Source organism: Leiobunum rupestre, chromosome 5 (genome assembly GCF_980474605.1).
Source record: "Leiobunum rupestre chromosome 5, qqLeiRupe1.1.hap1, whole genome shotgun sequence".
Classification (NCBI taxonomy): Eukaryota; Metazoa; Arthropoda; class Arachnida; order Opiliones; family Sclerosomatidae; genus Leiobunum; species Leiobunum rupestre.
In genome coordinates, this window is record NC_143388.1 from 7053955 (window position 1) to 7073857 (window position 19903).

Sequence of the window (19903 nt, forward strand, 5' to 3'; positions counted from 1 at the left end):
GACAATTACCAGTAAATACTTTCCTTCGATCGGTCCAGCGAAGTCGGCGTGAACACGTTCCCAGGGACCATTTGGTTTTGGCCATGGTGTGAATGATTTAGATGGCATAGACGAGTGTTGAATGCAAATTGTGCATTGTTGTACTTTTTCCTCTATGTGTTTGTCAATGTTAGGCCACCAAAATGTAGTTCGTGCCAAAGATTTCATGGCTACTATACCTTGATGGGTGCTGTGCAATTCGTCTAGTAACTTTCTTCTCAGAGATTCCGGGACCACAACTTTGTTTCTAACTAGAATAATGTCATCCATAAGCGAGAGTTCATATTGTCGACGATGGTAGGTCTTGCAATTATCATTCTGGTTCATCGTTTGTGGCCAACCGTTTTTTAAGTAGCGTTTTACTTTGGTTAGAGTCTTATCCTGACAAGTTGCATACTTGAGTCGGTCGACGGTTACGGGACTGTTGTGTAGTTGTTTGACCAATAAGACGTGTTCCGAGATGGGTGGAGGGTCTGACATTTTGGATTTAATCGGCAACCTGCTAAGTGCGTCGGTGTTAGCGTGAAGAGTGCCTTTCTTGTATTGGATCGTATAGTTGTAACCGGAAAGTAATAGCGCCCATCTTTGGAGTTGAGCTGCAGCTGCGGCAGGAACTGGCTTGTGTTCTGAAAATATTGTAACAAGTGGTCGATGATCAGTTACCAAGGTGAAATGTCTTCCTTGCAAGTATTGGTTGAATCTATTAACCCCAAAGACCAGTGCCAGGGCTTCTTTTTCAATTTGAGGGTAATTCTTCTCGGTAGGAGTGAGAGTTCTAGATGCGCAGGCGATTGGTCTTTCAATACCGTCAACGACGTGAGAGATGACGGCGCCAAGACCCACTGGTGATGCGTCGCATGCTAGAAGCAATGCTTTCGAAGGGTCGTAATGAACCAGTAAATTGGATTGTACTATAGACTGCTTGACTTGCTTAAAAGTGTCTTCGTGCAGTTTCGTCCACTTCCAGGACGTTCCTTTTGAAAGAAGCGCATATAACGGTTCTAATCGTGTTGCATTATTCTTTAAAAACCTTGAATAATAATTTAATAATCCTAAGAATGATCGCAGTTCTTCGACCGAAGTCGGTGAAGGTGCGTCAGTTATAGCTTGCAATTTTCCCTTCTGGGGGTGTAGTCCAGTTGCGTCCAAGGTGTGGCCAAGAAATTCCACAGAAAGTTGTAAAAATTTGCATTTTTCCTTTCGAAGTTTAAGTCCGGCGTCTTCCAAAATAGTTAAAATTCTGTCTAAAGTTTTCAGGTGTTCGGAAATTGATTTTCCACCAATTAAAATGTCGTCCTGGAACGGCGATACGTTTGGTTCGTTTCGGAATAGTGTTTCCATCTGCCGTTGAAAAATGGCTGAAGCCGAAGATATTCCGAATGGGAGTCTGTTGTACGTGAACAATCCTTTAGTCGTATTAATAGTAACCAAGTGCTTTGAGTCATCGTCCAGCATCAATTGATTATACGCGTCCTTTAAGTCTAGTCGACTGAAGATGACACTTCCATTAAGATTCGCGAATAAATCTTCTGATCTTGGTAAAGGAAATTTTTCTTCGTTGATTACTTTGTTCGCAGTGACCTTGTAATCACCACATATTCTTATAGATCCATTGGACTTCACAATCGGGACTATTGGTGCAGCGTAGTCGGAGTACGGAACTGGTGTTATTATGTTTTCTTCCTCCAGTCTTGCTAATTCAGCTTCTACTTTATCCTTTAAGGCGTAAGCTATTGTTCGATGTTTATGAAATCGAGGTTCGGAATTTGGTTTATCGTAAAGTTTAACTTTAACATTGCGTAAACATCCAAGTCCTGGTGAAAATAACGCTTCATGTTTGTTTAAGATGATCAATAAGTCATTGGAATATTGATGAACTTCTACTCTGTTGACTTCCGGGTTGTGTGAAAATAAGGGATTGACCATATCTAATTGCCAAAACCAAAGACGTCCACAAAGATTGGGACCTGGACCTTTAAATACAAGTGTTATATGTTATTCTCCCTAGAGGGCGCTACAGTAAAGGGACTGGGGAGTAGGTGCATGAGAGAAAGTGAGCTCACTTACTGAAACGTGCTACAAGCTACAGGTCATTCTAAACAATAAAGTAATATTGTATCTAAAGCCATCGCTGTTAATTTCTCAAATATAACATGGTGACAGCGATGGGATGATCCCTCGCTTCTCCTCTTCGCTTCGGTGTATTTATTTTTGTTTTGCCTTTTTCGTTCGTATTAACTTTCCGTTTTCCCTTTTACGGTCGCGTTTTTCTTTTCCCGCGTTCGGCCCGTCATTATGGCGGCGAATCCCGCGACGTCCTTCAAGAGCCCGCCGAACTTTATTCCCGGCGATGATCCGGCCTCCGCATGGGCTGAATATAAAGAACTTTTTGAAATTTACGCGACTGCGGCTAATTTGACTGCTGGATCTGTCGCTCATCAACGTGCCCAGTTTCTGCATATCCTAGGCCCAGCTGGGCTCCGCATTTACAAGACTCTCCCTATTGCGCAAGTTGACGATGACCGCACTCTGGACGTTATCTACGCCGCTTTTGATGCATACTATCAACCATATAAGAATCTCACGTATCTTCGTTATGCGTTTTTTCAGACTAAGCAGCTGCCTTCCCACACCTTTGATCAGTTTTTCACCGAGTTGAAACTTAAGGCGCAAAAGTGTGAGTTTACTACTTTGATGAACTCTCTTATCGCTACACAAATTGTATGCGGTATCTCCAATGATAAACTCCGCAAGGATCTCTTGGCTATCCCTACATTGACTCTCGATGACGCTGCGCGTCGCTGCCAAGCTGATGAAATCTCCACTCTGCACGCTGGCACTATGGGTGCTGTTGCTGCTCCTCGTGGTCTTCCCAGTTCCATGGATGGATCTGCAATCCCTTCCCTTGACGCCTTACATCGCCAGCGGCCTCCTGCCCACCACCGTCCCTCGCGTCCACCGTTCAACCGGCAGTTCCAGTACCCTGCCATGGGCTCTATGGCTCATCGCCCACCCCGGTACCCTTCTTTCCCTCTACAAGGCTACACCAACTACCCTACTTCTCGCCCGTCAGCACCCTCCACCGCCTCATTACAATTCAACAGGACACCGTTCCTCTTACGCTTCCGACAGCAGCTCACAACCGGCCGTGCATGGCTCGCGCTGTCCTAATTGCGGGCATCCGCCTCACAACCTTACCTCGTGTCCGGCTCGTTTCTCACTTTGCATAAAGTGTCATCAAGGTGGACATTGGGGTGTCGTCTGTCGTTCCGCTCATGAACTACACACATCGGACTTTATTCAACCCCCTTTGGAGTATGCTGAATCTTTCTTCTCTCCAGATACGGATGGCTACGTTCCTGATCCTTCTCCGGACTATGCCTACGATGATGCCTCTGCTGGGTATCTCTGCTACTCTCTCTTTCTGGCTCGTACCGTTGATCAACTACAAATGGCTCCTATGGTAGATGAACTTTATGATCATATTTGTCTCTATGACATTTCTGTGCAATTTAAAATCGACACTGGTGCACAAGTCAACATCATTTCGCGTCACATTTATGAAACTTCACTTTCAAGTTGTCCCTTGAAGGCTCCTCCTTTCAAGTCATGGCATATTCCGGTCACCCAGTTCCTATGCTGGGAGTTCTCGATATTCCCTGTACGTCGTACGCCGCTTCCAGGGATTTCCCCTTTTACGTTACCGAAGAAAACAGGGTCCCCATATTGGGTGCATCTGCTGCCTTGCAACTTGGCCTCATACAACACCATAGCCACCCATTGGGACCTCTCCCTAGCAAACTCATTTCTACTCTGACATCTACATCCTCACAGATCCTGCCACATACCCCTGATGACATTGTGATGCAGTACCATACTGTATTTGACAGAGTGGGTAAACTACCAGGTAGACATCAGATACGCCTCAAGACTCATCCTACACCAAGCATCAGCGCCGCACATCAGGTCCCCCATGCTTTCAGAGAACCTGTACGTCTGGAGTTGGAACGTATGCAGCGGCTTGGCATCATTGTCCCAGTCACCGGCCCTTCTGAATGGGTCCATCCGATGGTGGTAACTCCTAAGCCGGACGGCACTGTGCGGATCTGTATGGATACCCGAAAATTGAATGGCTCCATAATGCGTCATGGCTACCATGTCCCACCTACCCAGGAAATATTTGCTACTCTTAGCGGTAAGAAAATATTTACAGTTTTAGATGTTCAAAGCGCTTTTTGGCATATTGAGCTTACGGATGAGAGTTCTCGTTTGTGCACTTTTTCCACGCCTTATGGCCGGTTCCGCTATTTGCGGTACCCAAACGGCCTTGTCACTGGGTCTGAGATCTGCCAACAGACCCTAAGGCAGTTATTTCCGGAGAACGAATTTCCAGATGTCCACATTTCGACCGATGACTTCTTATTGGCTTCTGAAGAAATGAACTCTCACGTGATACTGCTCCCTCGTGTTTTGCAGCGTGCTCACGTTGTTGGACTTTGCTTTGGACGTATAAAGATGCCACTGATCATGCCAAATATGTCGGCCATGTTATCACGGCTGCTGGTGTTGAGGTTAACCCAGACAGAGTCTCTGCCATATGCTCTTTACCATCACCGAAAGACAAAGCCGCTCTACAAAGCTTCCTGGGCATGATTAATTATATCACACGTTTTATTCCAGGCGTGAATGTCGATACCAGCCCGCTTCGTAGCCTGCTCAAAAAAGACACCTTATTCCAATGGGAGCCCGATCACCAGGCACATTATGACTCGCTCAAACAGCTTGCATCATCCACTCCAGTTCTGGCTTTCTTCGACCCCCAACGGACAATCACACTCTCTGTAAATTCCTCTCAGTATGGTATTGGCGCAACATTGCTGCAAGGTGGCCAACCGGTGGAATTAGCTTCTACTACATTGACACCAGCACAATCCCGATATGCCCAAATTGAAAAGGAACTGTTAGCAATTGTCTATGCTTGCGAACATTTCCACTTTTATATCGCCGGATGCAAAATCACAGTGGAAACCGATCATAACCTCTTCTAGGTGTGATTAAGAAACCGATTCACCTACTATCACCCCGACTACAACGTCTACTAATGAGGCTATTCCGCTATCAAATTGACCTAGTCTATGTACCAGGTAACAAACTTTATATTGCTGACATTTTATCACGGGCCCCACAGCCACATATGACGATCGACACTGATCTTTTAGATGGCCCCTACACCGCGGTATATTCCCTGTCCACACTTCCAGTGGATAAACAAGAGCTGTATCGTCAGGCGACCGTTCAAGATCAGACACTCCAAACTATCATTCAGTATGGCCAATGTGGCTGGCCACGATCTGTAAAACAATTAAATCCGGACTTGAAACTTTGTTGGCCTCACCAAGACGAATTACACTTTCAAGATGGCTTATTATACCGGGGTTCTCGTCTTGTCGTTCCACGAGCTTTACAACCTGCAGCTCTTAAGACCATACACGGATCCCATCAAGGGGTAAGCTCTTGCTTGGCTAAAGCCAAACTTCACTTATTTTGGCCAGGGATGACAGACCACATCACACAGTTTATTTTGGCCTGTGACGTGTGTTCTAATAGAGCAAGAGCCAACTTTCCAATGTCGTTGCACCCCCATCCAGTACCACAACTACCGTGGGAAACCGTCGGAACTGACTTGTTCCATTTGAAATCCCAGAACTTTCTCCTTCTCGTGGATTACTACTCGAAATTCGTTGAGGCACGGGAACTCAATAACACGACTACTAACCGTGTAACAAACTTCTTAGCTCCACATTTTGCACGCCACGGCCCTCCACAACGGCTTATCTCGGACAACGGGCCACCCTTTAATTCAGCTGGATTCAAAGCATTCCTTGAACAGTGGGGTGTTACACATGTAACCTCCTCACCCTATTATCCTCAATCTAATGGTCTGACTGAACGCACAATTCAGACAATAAAAAATTCACTGGTCAAAGCCCAATACGATGGTAAGGATTTATCATACGTCTTGATGGAGTACCGATCAACGCCTAAGGGGCCCCTTCCATCACCGGCAGAAATGTGCATGGGTAGGCGCATACGAACACCAATCACGACCACAAGAGATACGTTACAACCTCATTTTCCTACAACCCAAGAGCGGCAAACGTTACAACAACAACAAGATATCATGGTCGATAGGGCAAATCGAACAAACCCACCAACATTATTGCCGTTTCAAGTTGGACAACGAGTCCGCTACCTTCAAGATCATAGGAACTGGTTACTTGCCACAGTTGTCTCCGTGGGCCCAGAGCCCCGATCCTATGTCATTCTCACAGATACCAATCAAGTACTAAGACGCACTCGACTACATCTGAAAGCGGTGACAAATTTTAATCCTCACAATTCCGCGACTCAAAGTCTTCTTGCTCAAACCAACATTGGGCCTCCTCGGGCTGACACTTCGCCAATGAAACAGTCTCCACGTACGGCAACCACCAATATCGGGCGCCCGTATCTACGAACGAATGAACATGTTGCCATGGTTGCTCATAAACATCAATCTCCTTCAACTCCACATCCGCCAGTGCTTCCTCAACATACCAACAGCCCACCACCATTAGTGGTGAGGCCACCCACTACTCGATCTTCGCTCCATGTTCATGAGCGGCCGCAAGGTTCTCCGAATAGCAACACTCTACCACAAAATATCATGCGCAACTATACTCCCACCACAGTATCCGGTAATTCGCCATGCACTCCAATTCACAACACCCTTTCGGAACTATTCCCTGCTCGATCGTCCACGCCTATCCGGTCGGGTCCTCCTACAATTCCTGCCTTCCCTCCGACCGGTGCTGCCTCTACAGTCAAATATAACAACAAGTATGGGTAATTTTGATGTTTTTCCTTCATATTTCACTTCCGCAGTTGTTTGACCTAGTATGTTTATGCGGTCACCAGTAAATGATGATAAATCTTCGTTCATAGGATCCAATTGTCGGTCACCGAATATTTGATACTTGACAGCTTCGGATATCATTGAATACCCGGTTCCAGTGTCTAATTGCATTGTCACCAGAATACCATTTATAGAGCAAATAACTTCCATAGGTGGAGGAGGTTTCAATTTTAATAATCCATGTCGTTCTGATGTAGTGTTTTGTCGAGAAGAGTTTGTGATGGTATTAACGCTAGTTTCATAATTTGAGTATAAACTATGCGGTTATGCTGTCGAAAGTCTTTAGGTCGTCCACGATGCTGTCGTGAATGACGTCGATCTCGATTCTTATCTTGATTTTGAGAAAATTCTTGACTCCTCGGCTTGGCTTGAAGGCAAGCTCGAATTATGTGGCCTTTCTTTCCACACTTAAGACATTCAGAGTTAAGGTGTCGACAATTCCATTCGTCATGCAGGCTAGCCTGTAGGTCTCTTGTAAAAAGTATCATCTTGAGAGTACGTTTGAGGACCTTGGGCTGAGTTGTTGAAATTACGTTTTGTAGGAAAAGTGGAATTGCCCTTAATAAAAGGTGGTTTATTACTGTAGCTTCCCTTGTATGATTTGTTCTTCATAAAGACTTTATTAACAACCGATGTGTCGCCTTGATTCTTAAGGGCATTGGCGTCGGTCGCGGCGTTTTCCATCGATTGAGCTAGTTTTACAGCTGCATCTAAACAATATTCATCTTCGAAGAGACGTTTCATCATAGCTTCATCATTAATTCCACAAATGAAACGGTCTCTTAACATGTCATCCAAAAAGTTTCCAAAATTGCAATGTTAGGTTAGACGTCGCAAATCGGCTAGAAAATCTGCCACTGATTCGCCCTTGTTTCGTTCTCTCTTGTAAAATTTATTACGCTCCACTATTTGTCTCGGTGCGGGGCTAAAATGTGTCGATAAAACATGGACTAGTTCGGTATAAGTCTTGTCTGTAGGCTTGTCTGTTTTCACCAAATTTCTCAATAATGAATAATTAGTTTTACCCAAAAACTTTGATTAAAATGGCTCGCTTGGTCTCTTGAACTTCAAGATTGGCAGTAGGATCAGCTACGTTTCTGATTTACATGATGTAAAGTGTTGTTCCAACCTTTCTTGATAAACAATCCAAGTTTCAGTTGATGCGTTGAATTCATCAAAACTACTTTGATGCGTAGCCATATTTTGCGTTATGTCAGTAGACTGAATACTATGTACTTTACTTTGTTGAGTTGATGTAACTTATATTTTATTTTGACTTGGACTTTATTGTGACTAGACTTGACTTTAATTTGACTTAACTTGACTTGACTTGACTTTAATTTGACTTGACTTGACTGTAATTTGACTTGACTTGACTTGACTTTAATTTGACTTGACTTGACTTTAATTTGACTTGACTTGACTTTAATTTGACTTGACTTGACTTGACTTTAATTTAACTGGACTTGACTGTAATTTTACTTGATTTCGATTTTATTGACTTCACTTCGATTTTTGTTGACTTGATTTAGTTTACGTTTTTTTTTTTGGAAACTGCCGTGAAAAGCGTCTTTTCATAATTTCGGTGTATTTTGCACACGTCGCGTAACCACGCTACCTTCCGAGTCTCGGCGGCTCTGTTTTATCCAGATTAGGCTTAGCCCACGTTGTTGTATTTTTGTTTGTTTTGTTACCTGATGTTTGACGCCTTTTCTTTAAAAATTGAATCCATTCTCCGTCGCCATTGTTATGTCCGTGAGTTCGTATGTTTAATCGATGAGACGTTGGCAAGTTTAACTTTAAATTATTTAATGACAATACATAATTTCATTTTAGGTAAGATTGAGCCGCGTGCTTACGCTATGTTAGGAGACGCGCCGAGGACTGTCGGTATCCCCGCTTGGGACTGTTGATCCTCTTTCTGGAATGATCTTGTTCAACTAGCGACATCTATTATTAATTTGTCTAATCGACATGGCGCTAATTATAATGATACAATAGTTCAAATTTAACAGCCAACGTTTGTTAGGGCTAGAAATGTCAAAGAATGTACTGCATCAATAGCTTTTCATAAATTTTTCAAATCAGAGCCCATCAAATTGGACATAGCCAAATTTACTGTTTTCGGTGGTTTCACTTTGTGTGGTAGATATTTTGTTTAAATTAGGTCCGATAACGGCAAAAAAGGGTTAGGTTAGGATTCAGCGAACCTATATTTTCCGTTATACCAGTAAATATTAATTTTAAGTATGGTTTTCGGGATAATTTACGTGGTTTTATATTTTCGCCTAAAAGTCGAAATAACTTTCCTTAATTTATGTCTGATTTTCATGAAAGTTATATTTTTGAAAAGCTGTGGTTTCCATATACCCTACATAGTTTTGCAATTACGTTGCTTAACTATAAATCTAATTTTTTGGAGCAGCCTATACAAACCCCCGCAACTTCCAACATTGTCAATCCGTGTGTTTATAGAGGTTTATAGGCGACTTTTCTTTTCTCATTTTTCAAAGCTGTTCTAAAGCTGGTTTCACACTCGACCAGTTGCGTACCTAGTCCCTTTGACGCTCGGGGCGCATCACGAATTTGCCGCCCTCCCAATTTCCAAAAGTGTTATCGTTTAATCGTTAAAAACAGTAAAAGCGTCAATACAAGGCACTGTTGGCGCACCACAACGAATAATTGTGTTCTAAAGGCTAGTAACCTTGCTTTATTATCTACAAATTATTTGAAATGTTCATGTGTCCAGCGTTACAGCAAAAGTACAAAAACACTAAGAATACGCATTCATTCTTGCCAAATGAACAAAAAACTAGTTTCACTACGAGAAAAGGATAAACGTTAACCATAACTAAAAACAGGCAATTTTCTTTACTTGAATGAAAAATGTCGCCCTATAGAAATGCCACCCGGGGCGGTCAGCCCCCTCCGCCCTCCCCTACGTACGCCAATGCACTCGACGGAAAATTAACAACGTTAAGTTGAGCGTTAACGGTATATCGAATGTAAAACAATATTCCGCACGGCGTTTATCGAAGACACTCCGTCATATTTTCCGTCGAGTGTGAAACCAGCTTAAGTCGTATGCCTCGGTTTCAACGTATGACAAGAACTAACAAATAAGTGTAACACTTTTCGGAGCAGTACACGTTGCTTTCAACGTATGATCCGACGTAACAAATATAAGTGTGACACTGATCGGAGCAGTGCACGTTGCTTTCATGACACACACGTCGCTTTCAACGTAATAATAATAATAATCAGCTAGGCTAATACCCAAGGTACCACCATAGGCCTAAGTCATCAAGCAACTTTTAAAGCCATTAATGATCAGAAGTAACAAATATAAGTGTGACACTTATCGGAGAAGTACGCGTCGATCTCAAAGTGTGACGAAAAGTAACAAATAAGTGTGACACTTATTTTAATCGGGTTTTCGACAGGATTGTGTGTATTCTGACTGTCGTGCGTCTTGTTTCATAACGAAGGGCTTTGTAAATATCGGCCTGCATAAGCAAGGGGTTGGCCTTATTCGGCCCGCGGCCTTTGACGGATTTCGGGTGGCCCACCCAAGTGACCCCACTCATCTCTAAAAAATCGGAAGAAAAGTACTTGAAATACGCTTACGTGATATATTTAGTTATATAGCAAAGAACAAAAACCGTATATGACGGTACCATGGACACATTAGGACAACACGTATTTAGAGATGTAGACTGGCGTTGTTTATGAACTTGGTTCCCGATTCTATATCATTAGGCCTAAACAATTTCGTCTATATTTCCTCAAATAATAAAACTAGCTTTCTAGAGCAGCGGTTCCCAAATTTATTTTTCTATGGAACCCTAAATTATCCACCTAATTCTGGTGGAACCCCAACTAATTTTTTTTTTACTTATCTTAAAAGACTCTTGACACAAACAAAGATGGCCGCGCTGCGAATTCTCGGAACCCCTGTGATCGCTGTTCTAGAGCATTGTGGGAGTGCCTAATTTAGCCTTTTCAGTTTACATAGAGCCACGTAGTGGCAAATGCGAGAAGCTCATGAACTGCTGGATTTTCGTCTGCTAAGCAGTAAATTTTTCAATAAAGCATCTGCTTAGCAGACGAAAATCCAGCAGTTTATGAGCTTCTTGCATTTGCCACTACGTGGCATTATGTAAACTGAAAAGGCTAATTAGGCTCCCTACACCGACAAAAAAAATGTAAACAGAGCCACGCGAGTCCGTCCGTGTTAGAGGTCGGCGAAACAAATAAATTAACCGCCAAAATTTCAATTAATCATTAAAATTAGTATTATTTGTTTTATACGAATAAACAACGATTTGACATGCAAACTTAATCATTTTTTTCGAATATTTCTGAATAATTCTCGGTTATGGATAAATATAAACAATCGTATAATTTCTTATTCAAACGCCGACCTTTAGTCCGTGTAAAGGTTTCATATAGGTTTACGTTAAATTTCGCAAAAACAAAATTTACCAAATTACAATAAATATTGAATTTAATTTGCATATATATATATATATATATATTGTGATGTTTCGAATCGACGATAATCGAACTTCTTCCATGCATATAGGATCCTTGCTAGGAGTAGGACTAGCAAATCTAGTGAGCGCTATATTTAGTCTTTGTGGCGAAAAAAATAGTTTGCTCTCCAAAACGTGGGTTGGCCAACCTCAAACATAGGTATAGATCATCCTTGGTTTCAAACTTTAAACGAGAAAGGCGGGCTAGTTTTAAAGTTTTTCAAAGCGTATTGAGAAAATTATACGGAGATATCGCTTTCAGAATCACGATTATTGTTCATTAGTATGTATATTTATGAAAACAAATTATAGTTTTAACATTTATTAGCTTTATAATGTAGAAATTACTAAGTTCAATCAAAACGAGGCGAGTCTCTCAAAATTTAAAATCCTCAGAAAAATCCTATAGGAATTCTACGAGCTAAAATGTAAAGAATCATCTGCTTTTTCAAATGTTTTCTCCGCTACTGCTCGCGTATGAATCGAGGGGCTATCCAAATAATCCAATCATTCCAATGTTAGAAATTTTGTACATCTGATTTCAGATTTCAAGTGATTTCAATATTTAATTGATTAAAGTTATTGAAGCTACGAAATTTACGTGATTTCAAGTGATTTTACGGCTGATTTGTACACCTGAAGTCCCTCGGTATGAATATATCGAGAGGACTATATTTTCTGGCCACATAGCGCCTTAACAAATCTGTATCCCTCCGAATACCTTCACGATTTTGGGCGAGTTAGAGGCTTCTCTTATTATAGGCTTCTGAATTCACGATTTAAGATGAGGAAACACTAATAGCGTCTGCTTTAGCCGCTACCTTAGCTCCCTATCTAGCTTTCAATGGTGAACCAAAGGGGGCGTAGCGATAGTTTTCGGTCGCGAATTGTCAAATGGACAGTGCATTTTTAAAAACTACAAACTTACAAAACAGAAAAATCACTTGTGGCCAATTCGACTCTGCTGATCGCGGCTGGAGCGGAAACAACGCAGATTACCCTCGAATGGGTTTTCCAAAACTTGGTTCTCTACCCCGAAGTCCAGGAAAAGATGCACAAAGAGATAATTTCCACCGTCGGCAAGGACAGGTTACCAGAATGGAGAGATAGACAGGAACTGCCTTACACCCAAGCCGTCTTCCTGGAGGTTCTCCGACACCAAAGCGCGATTGCCGTTAACGAAGAAAGGCTGTAAGTTATTTGAAAAGATGAGAACAGATTTGAAGCGGAAATTAACCAGTTGACATACGATATACGCGTTTCTAGAATTCTGGAAGACGACCAGGTTGGTGGATATGACGCCCCAAAAGGAGCGGCTCTCCTGATGGTCTATTGGTCCGTCAACGCTGACCAGAAAATCTGGGGAGATCCCGAAGTCTTCAGACCCGAAAGATTCGTGTCCAAAGACGGGAAAAGGTTGAACGAGATGGTTGATTATTCCATGGCCTACTCTTTAGGTGCGTATTAATAAAAGCGATTGAACCTAGTAAATGGTTTCTAAATGCATTCGTTGTTGCACGGCCAACTTTGACACTCGCGCAATAGCGGCCAACTTATTCGCCGAAATTCCATGAACAAGGATTTTCCCGCTACAAACCATGCTATAAGCTATCGGCGTTCAGCGCCACGCTCGTTTTTATATTGGCTTCAAATGCAAAAACTATTCTAATATTCTAGAGATATTTTTGTTCGTAGGTTAACATAGAAACTTCAACGAATGGGCTGGCCGCTATCGCGCAAGTTGGCCGTGGTTGTGCCGTCACCGAGTTTCTATTCCAGAGTATCTGTGCTTCGTGAATGCTAAGCCTAGTGTTTTGGTTAGTTAAGGTTATGTTGTACTGGGTTTAAGTGGAATTTTACATTATTATAATATAATAGTGTTGTTAATTTTTCGGAAAAATAAAATGCGGAAAATTTTCCGCAAATCGGAAAAATAAAAAATTTAAACTACTTTTTAAGGGTTTTTAATGTTTTTAACTTTTTATCGATATAAAATGTCTAATATCAGTAAACATACTGAGACGTTTCCCAAATAGGGTTAAGCCATGGACTAATTGTTAAGATTAGACGACGTACTCATTCAATAGATTAAATTAATGGGCACAGACTTCAGGAATTAGTTTCGTCATACTTTAATACACTAATAAAAATAATTATACACACCACAAAAAATAAAGTTAAACAACATTCTACATTTACTAACCTACACACTAAAACCTAACCAAGACTTTAACAAGCTAACTTAATTAATTAATTATACTAAATACATTGTTTTACGTTCGAACTGGCAGGTTCCCCAATTAAATTAAATTTATTTATACGGTACCGCATGAACGTTTATAAAGTTACTCCACGGCGTTATGAGTCCGATGAGAGGATAACTGGCAACATATGCGGGGCTCCACGACCACGGCGTTACGAGTCCGATGAGAGGATCACTGGCAACATGCGGGGCTCCGCGGCGTACGAGTCCGGCTAGAGGATAGTTATTCATGGCCTCACGTATTTCGCTTCCCTCGTGATATGTGTCCTCGCGACTATGGTCTAGCTTTTTTCAAGATCTGCCTCCTTTCGTCTCCCAAACTCTTCTGCCCATTTTGGCGCGCAATCCTTGCTCCTCAAAGTTTTCGCGCCAAAATATTTTTGTGATGCCAGTTAGAATGAACTAGTTCCATCGCTGAACTCGGCCCTTAATCCCTTCAGGAATGTCGAGGTACAAACCCACTAACGCGGTTCTCGATTTTCGCGCACACCACAGGTGTCCACATATTTGAAACCACGTTTTTGGGAAATCAGCCTTGTAGGGTAAACCAGCCATTGCCTATTGATTGACGTCAACTTATATTCCCTACCAAAAACCTTCATGTAGGTCTAAAAATATTACACCAATAACTAAAAACCAATATACACGTTACAATACTACAAAACATTAATAGTCTTACATTGTTAATCAGTTTAAACTAGTATAGAGGTTTAGTTTTACTTTTATATTCGAAAAAATAGGTGAAAATGCATCTTTATTTAAATTTGCAAACAATATATTAGACTAATCATGGAATGAAACATTTTTTATTTTTCGGAACAATACTGAAAATTTTCCGATTTACTTTATTATAATGCAATATACATGTAAGGGTTTCATCTATGACTTGGAAGACTTACTTTGAGTTGTGAGGGGGCTTTGAGCAATGAAAAACTAAGAACGGTTGCTACAGATGTATCAAAACTAATCAATTATATTTTCAGGTAAGAGAAGCTAAACTAGTATAGAGGTTTAGTTTTACTTTTATATTCGAAAAAATAGGTGAAAATGCATCTTTATTTAAATTTGCAAACAATATATTAGACTAATCATGGAATGAAACATTTTTTATTTTTCGGAACAATACTGAAAATTTTACGATTTACTTTATTATAATGCAATATACATGTAAGGGTTTCATCTATGGCTTGGAAGACTTACTTTGAGTTGTGAGGGGGCTTTGAGCAATGAAAAACTAAGAACGGTTGCTACAGATGTATCAAAACTAATCAATTATATTTTCAGGTAAGAGAAGCTGTCCCGGAGAGGGAATTGCCAGGATGAATATTTTCTTGTACATGAGTGCCGTGTCGCAGAAATTTCAAATACTGCCTCCGAAAGAAGGACTCAACACCCAAGTCATCTCCTCAATCACAATCAGGCTGGAAAATGCTAGATTCGTTTTCAAACTTAGAGAATAAAATGTTTTAAGACTAATCTACAAACTTACCGTAACAGAGCCAAAAATGATTAAGTTTATGAATTCCGTAACATCAAAGGTTTCTTATTTTGCTCAATTTTTATACTTCATAATTTTAATTTTATTTAAGTATTGATTGTATAATAGCTATAATTCTATAATGAAATATAACCAGTACGCTTAGTTAAAATCTAATTATTTGCAAGCCATATTTGATAATAAATCGCATTAACTCTGTTTTGAACACAGAAGTCTTTTGGGCTGATATTTACCACAATACAAGCATTTTACTTCACCATGAATACAATGTAATGTGTTTGGTTAGGAGTTCCTAACTTCTTTTAAGGTATAGCTACGCAAATGGCAATAGCTTCTGTGAAAACGACTCTCGAATTTTTTAAATATTCTGACAAGGAATTTGAAACACCTATACTTCATCTAAAGAAACAATCAAAATCAAGTTATGGAAGTTTTGTAGTTGGGAAATATCCTCGAGTTTTCCTTTTTAACCAAGTTCTCTAATGCTAGAAGAACAGAATCGAACCTGCTTCTAAAGTAATAAAGGCCCTTTTATTTTGCTGCACCACCTAGTGCTGGGAGGCATTTTAAGAACTTCGTCTTAACCCAGCTCTTTCTGAGAATTATCAAAACATTCACTTCTAATAACTGAATAACTGAAAATTTTAGATGGTTTGAACCAGTCCGAGTAATTCCCTAACCGCAAATATTTGGGAGCAATATTCAACCAGAACTAAATTTAACCAATGGGCATAGCAATGGACGTACAGGCAATTTCCATCTACTGTCTCTTCTATTTTGACCCTCACTCCTTTTACGTGTCAACTCATTACACATAAGTGACTAGTCTGAGCAACGCAATTTTCATTTTTAAAACCACTCTCCGTCAAAAGGTTGATTATGGCCAAGCTGATGCTTTCAGAGTCGAACTTATGCAAATCTGTGTAAGCTAAAAAAATTCTACTACGGCTATTCCTTTTCTAGTATACGTTTTACCTAAGGAAAACACTCAACTGCTCTACTCCCGTAATATTTCGAAGTTCATCCATTTATTAACCTCCTGTACTATCATTCTCCTAACCAAATTTCCACTAATGTTAATAGTTGATTTTGAATAGTGCTATGCGTGTATTTGGCATTATTGGCCATACTATCGCACTTGGCTTTTAAGTCAGGACAATTTATCTTAAACAAATTTAAAACGTCCACGAAATTTCCTCTATTCCAATTTTGGTCGTCTGATGTATGCCACCTGAATTAATGGCTTTAAGAGTCACTTGATGTCTTAGGCCTAAGGTGGTGCCTTGGGTATTAGCCTAGCTGATTATTATTATTATGCCCCTGAAGTGCGAGATCTTGTGGGCGCGTAGCAATATAATCTCCACGTGCGCAGCTAACACATCTCTATTTCGAATAACGTATAGTCTATGATGATCATCAACCTGAGCCCCGAGATTTCAAATAGTCCAAATACTTTTATAGGACTGTTGAATTAAAGATTTAGTCAAAATAAAGTGTTCTACGAATTTTTTTGCCAAATTGTTCCAGTCCGAAAATCCCTCAATAAAATCCGTATTTCAGCCGCCTAAAAAATGCCGACAACCAAAACATTAGACTTTATCTTTTGCTATAGCGTATTCGAGTATTCGGTATTTGGGATTTTGGTGTACCAAAAAGAGTTGAAGCCACAACTTTTACTACTCAATAAAGTTTTAGGAAAAAAGCGAGTTTAGGCTGAGCGGGCAGCGAGCGGCGGGCAGACAATCATTATCCAATCTTACGTTTGAACGGTCTACGGTCTCCCCGTGTAAAGGCCATATAATTCGTCACGTGGTCGACAAAACGTTCCGTTTGAAATGGGGGTTTACATTCTTTCGAATGACCTTGACGGCCCTGCGAATCGAGTACGGCCGACTATTTCAGCTAATACGAAGTAGGACGCAAACGGACAGTGAGGGGGTACCTCTTTTATGCTGCTTTTCCCGTCCGGTTAGAGATACAGTGTCCATGCTTTGGGTAGATGTTAGAGCTTGGAATTTGGAAAAAGGTATGTAAAGGTTAATTATTACTTCTATTCCTTGTTATTTTGTCAAGATATTTCATTAATATCATTCCCCCAGCCCTAATTCATATTAATAAAGATGGCCTACTTATACCGCATGTGTTGCTGATGGAGGATATCAAAGAGCTTAATGGTCTTGTAGTAGCTGAGTGGACTAAATGGAATGTAAACACAGATTTTCCACAAAAGGTGGTGAGTAAATATTGAATGGAAAGCAAAGCTGAACCTTAGATCTAATTGAATTGGGAGGTAGAATGTATCACTGTCAAAACTTTAGTGGTTCTAACTTCCAAGGGTGCATTCTGATTTGTCTTTACACTTTATTTTATAAAAAGTATTTCTTTAGAAGAAACAATGGCTTCGCTGAAGACAAACAAAGGAATGGGATAAATATTTCAACAAGCTGTAACAAACGTTCCTGAGGTGATTAGCAAAGGTTATAAAAGGGAAGAGTTACATGAGTTCAGATAAGTCTGGCAGAGAAAGCTTGGCCATGCGAAATTGAGAGATTTGTTTCGGAAAAAAAGTTCCTAAAGAAGTGACATAAAAGGCAAAAGAGGTATAGCTGGGCAAAACTTGACATGCTATCTCTACAGGAACACCGTCACAAAACCGGGCATGCTATCTCTATAGGAACACCGTAACAAAACCTGGCATGCTACACACAGAAAAATGTTATTGTAAATTTTACAGTAAGCTGTGGTCAGCATAGATGCCAGCAGATTGCTGTTAATTTCACAACCAACTCTGAATGTTTTTTATTATTGTCATGCTTATTGTTAAATTTACTGGACACTCTGCTGTTTAAAAATACAGCAAGACGTATTTAATACGGTAAATGCATGCAGTTTTTACAGTAATATCCAATGTTTGTAAAATTCCAGTGTTTGCCGTAGTTTTAGTTATCAAACGTATTTAGTACATAACTTATTCACAACCTTAAAATTTCATGAAAAATTTTACGGATCAAACCATTATCATCTGGTTTAATTAAAAACTTTCAAATATTTTATTAATCAATTCATGATAGAAATATAGAAATATTTTTATCAATTATTAAAATTATTATAACAAAAACTTTGGCAAAATATTTTCATAACCAACAGAAAAATTTAATCGAAAATATCAAAAATGAGTACAACTTTAGTTGATCATGTTAGGCTCGAGCCTTTGTAGTTTAGAGTTATAGGGAAAACCAAAGGAAATAAACTATTAACTTGGTTTCAAACTATTAAGCGATGAACAAGGGTTGTAATTAATATAGCATTTTGCGTGGGATGCTACTTTTACAAAAGAGTATATAAAAATATTTTTATCGAATATTATTATATTTAAAACTAAAATGAAACTTGTGCGATTTTAAAAAATGTTTTGACAACTAAATAATAATTAGTTGTTTTATATACTAGCGCTTGCCGTTTATAACAGAAAAAACAGGAACGTGTGGTAAATTGTACGCATTTTTGATGTAAAACGTCAACCACGGTTTCATATTGTTAATTTTAATATAACTGTCATTTTAAAAACAGTACGAATATGATTTTTTACAATCGCTACTGTTTTCTTCAATATACAGCAGAAAGCTGTAAATTTAACGACAAACTGCTGTTAACCCACTTCAACTGCACCTTGCTGTATATTATAAACCGTATTTGCTGTTTTTTTCAACAGTAAGTTTTGAGTGTGAACACCGTAACAAAAACTGTGGGCAAGGAAAAATTGCAGGCAGATAAAGTGCGATTCCTAAATAAAACGTTACTAGAAGAAAATTACAGAGAGATAAAACTGTTCCTAAAAGAAAGATACAGGGAGATAAAGGTGTTCCAAAAATGAAGATAGAGGGAGATAAAAATATAATAATAATAATAATAATAATAATAATAATAATAATAATAATCAGCTAGGCTAATACCCAAGGCACCAAGCGACTTTTGAAGCCATTAATTCAGGTGTCCGGGTTACAATGCGTAGGAGGGTGGTGACAAGCCCTGCATGCCACGCGTTCGAGCCAAAAGCTCCGTACACTAACTATTACCAAAAATATATATAAAACCCATAAAGTGGACCTCTACGGCCCCTACCGACAACATTAAAAATGATAAACCCCCCAATCACCCCAGAGCTGCGTCCCCCATTCGGGGAGAAGAGGAGGGGATGGTAGTTCGCCGCCGCGGAGGGTTAAATTCGCGTGTTTTTACCCAAGGTACATACGTTAGTTGGCAAAATTTAAATAGTTCCAAAAATCTCAACGTTTTCGTTGTGAAATTTCCAAAGTGATAGATTCAAATTGATTTTTAAACATGAGTGAAAATATTAACGGAAAACCATTAGATTTAGAGGCGTTAATAGCAAATTACGAAGATGAAGACTTTTTATCATTGATAAAACCGGAAAACTTAAAAAGACTCTGGAATGTTTGAAAAACAATGGAAGTTTGAAGGAAATTTTGGAGGACATGTGCACCCCACACGATCTTTTGTTAGCAAAATACCAAGATGAAACCTGTGGATATTCTTCTTTCCTGTTTTCATGGAATAACTGGGTTTAGAATTTGTTGCATGGGGATGATAAA

The 19903-nt window shown here is 39.9% G+C and overlaps 1 protein-coding gene across 1 annotated transcript in view; it reads left to right on the plus strand.

Moving 5' to 3' along the window:
- Positions 1-15482, plus strand: part of LOC149943420 (cytochrome P450 2J6-like) — a 42120-nt gene extending 26638 nt beyond the window's left edge. The window contains exons 4-6 of the mRNA XM_090175154.1: positions 12465-12720; positions 12796-12986; positions 15077-15482. Coding sequence (XP_090031280.1) covers positions 12465-12720; positions 12796-12986; positions 15077-15252 — 623 coding nt within the window. The 3' untranslated portion in view covers positions 15253-15482. The remainder of the gene's footprint in view (positions 1-12464; positions 12721-12795; positions 12987-15076) is intronic.
- Positions 15483-19903: the final 4421 nt, after the last annotated feature.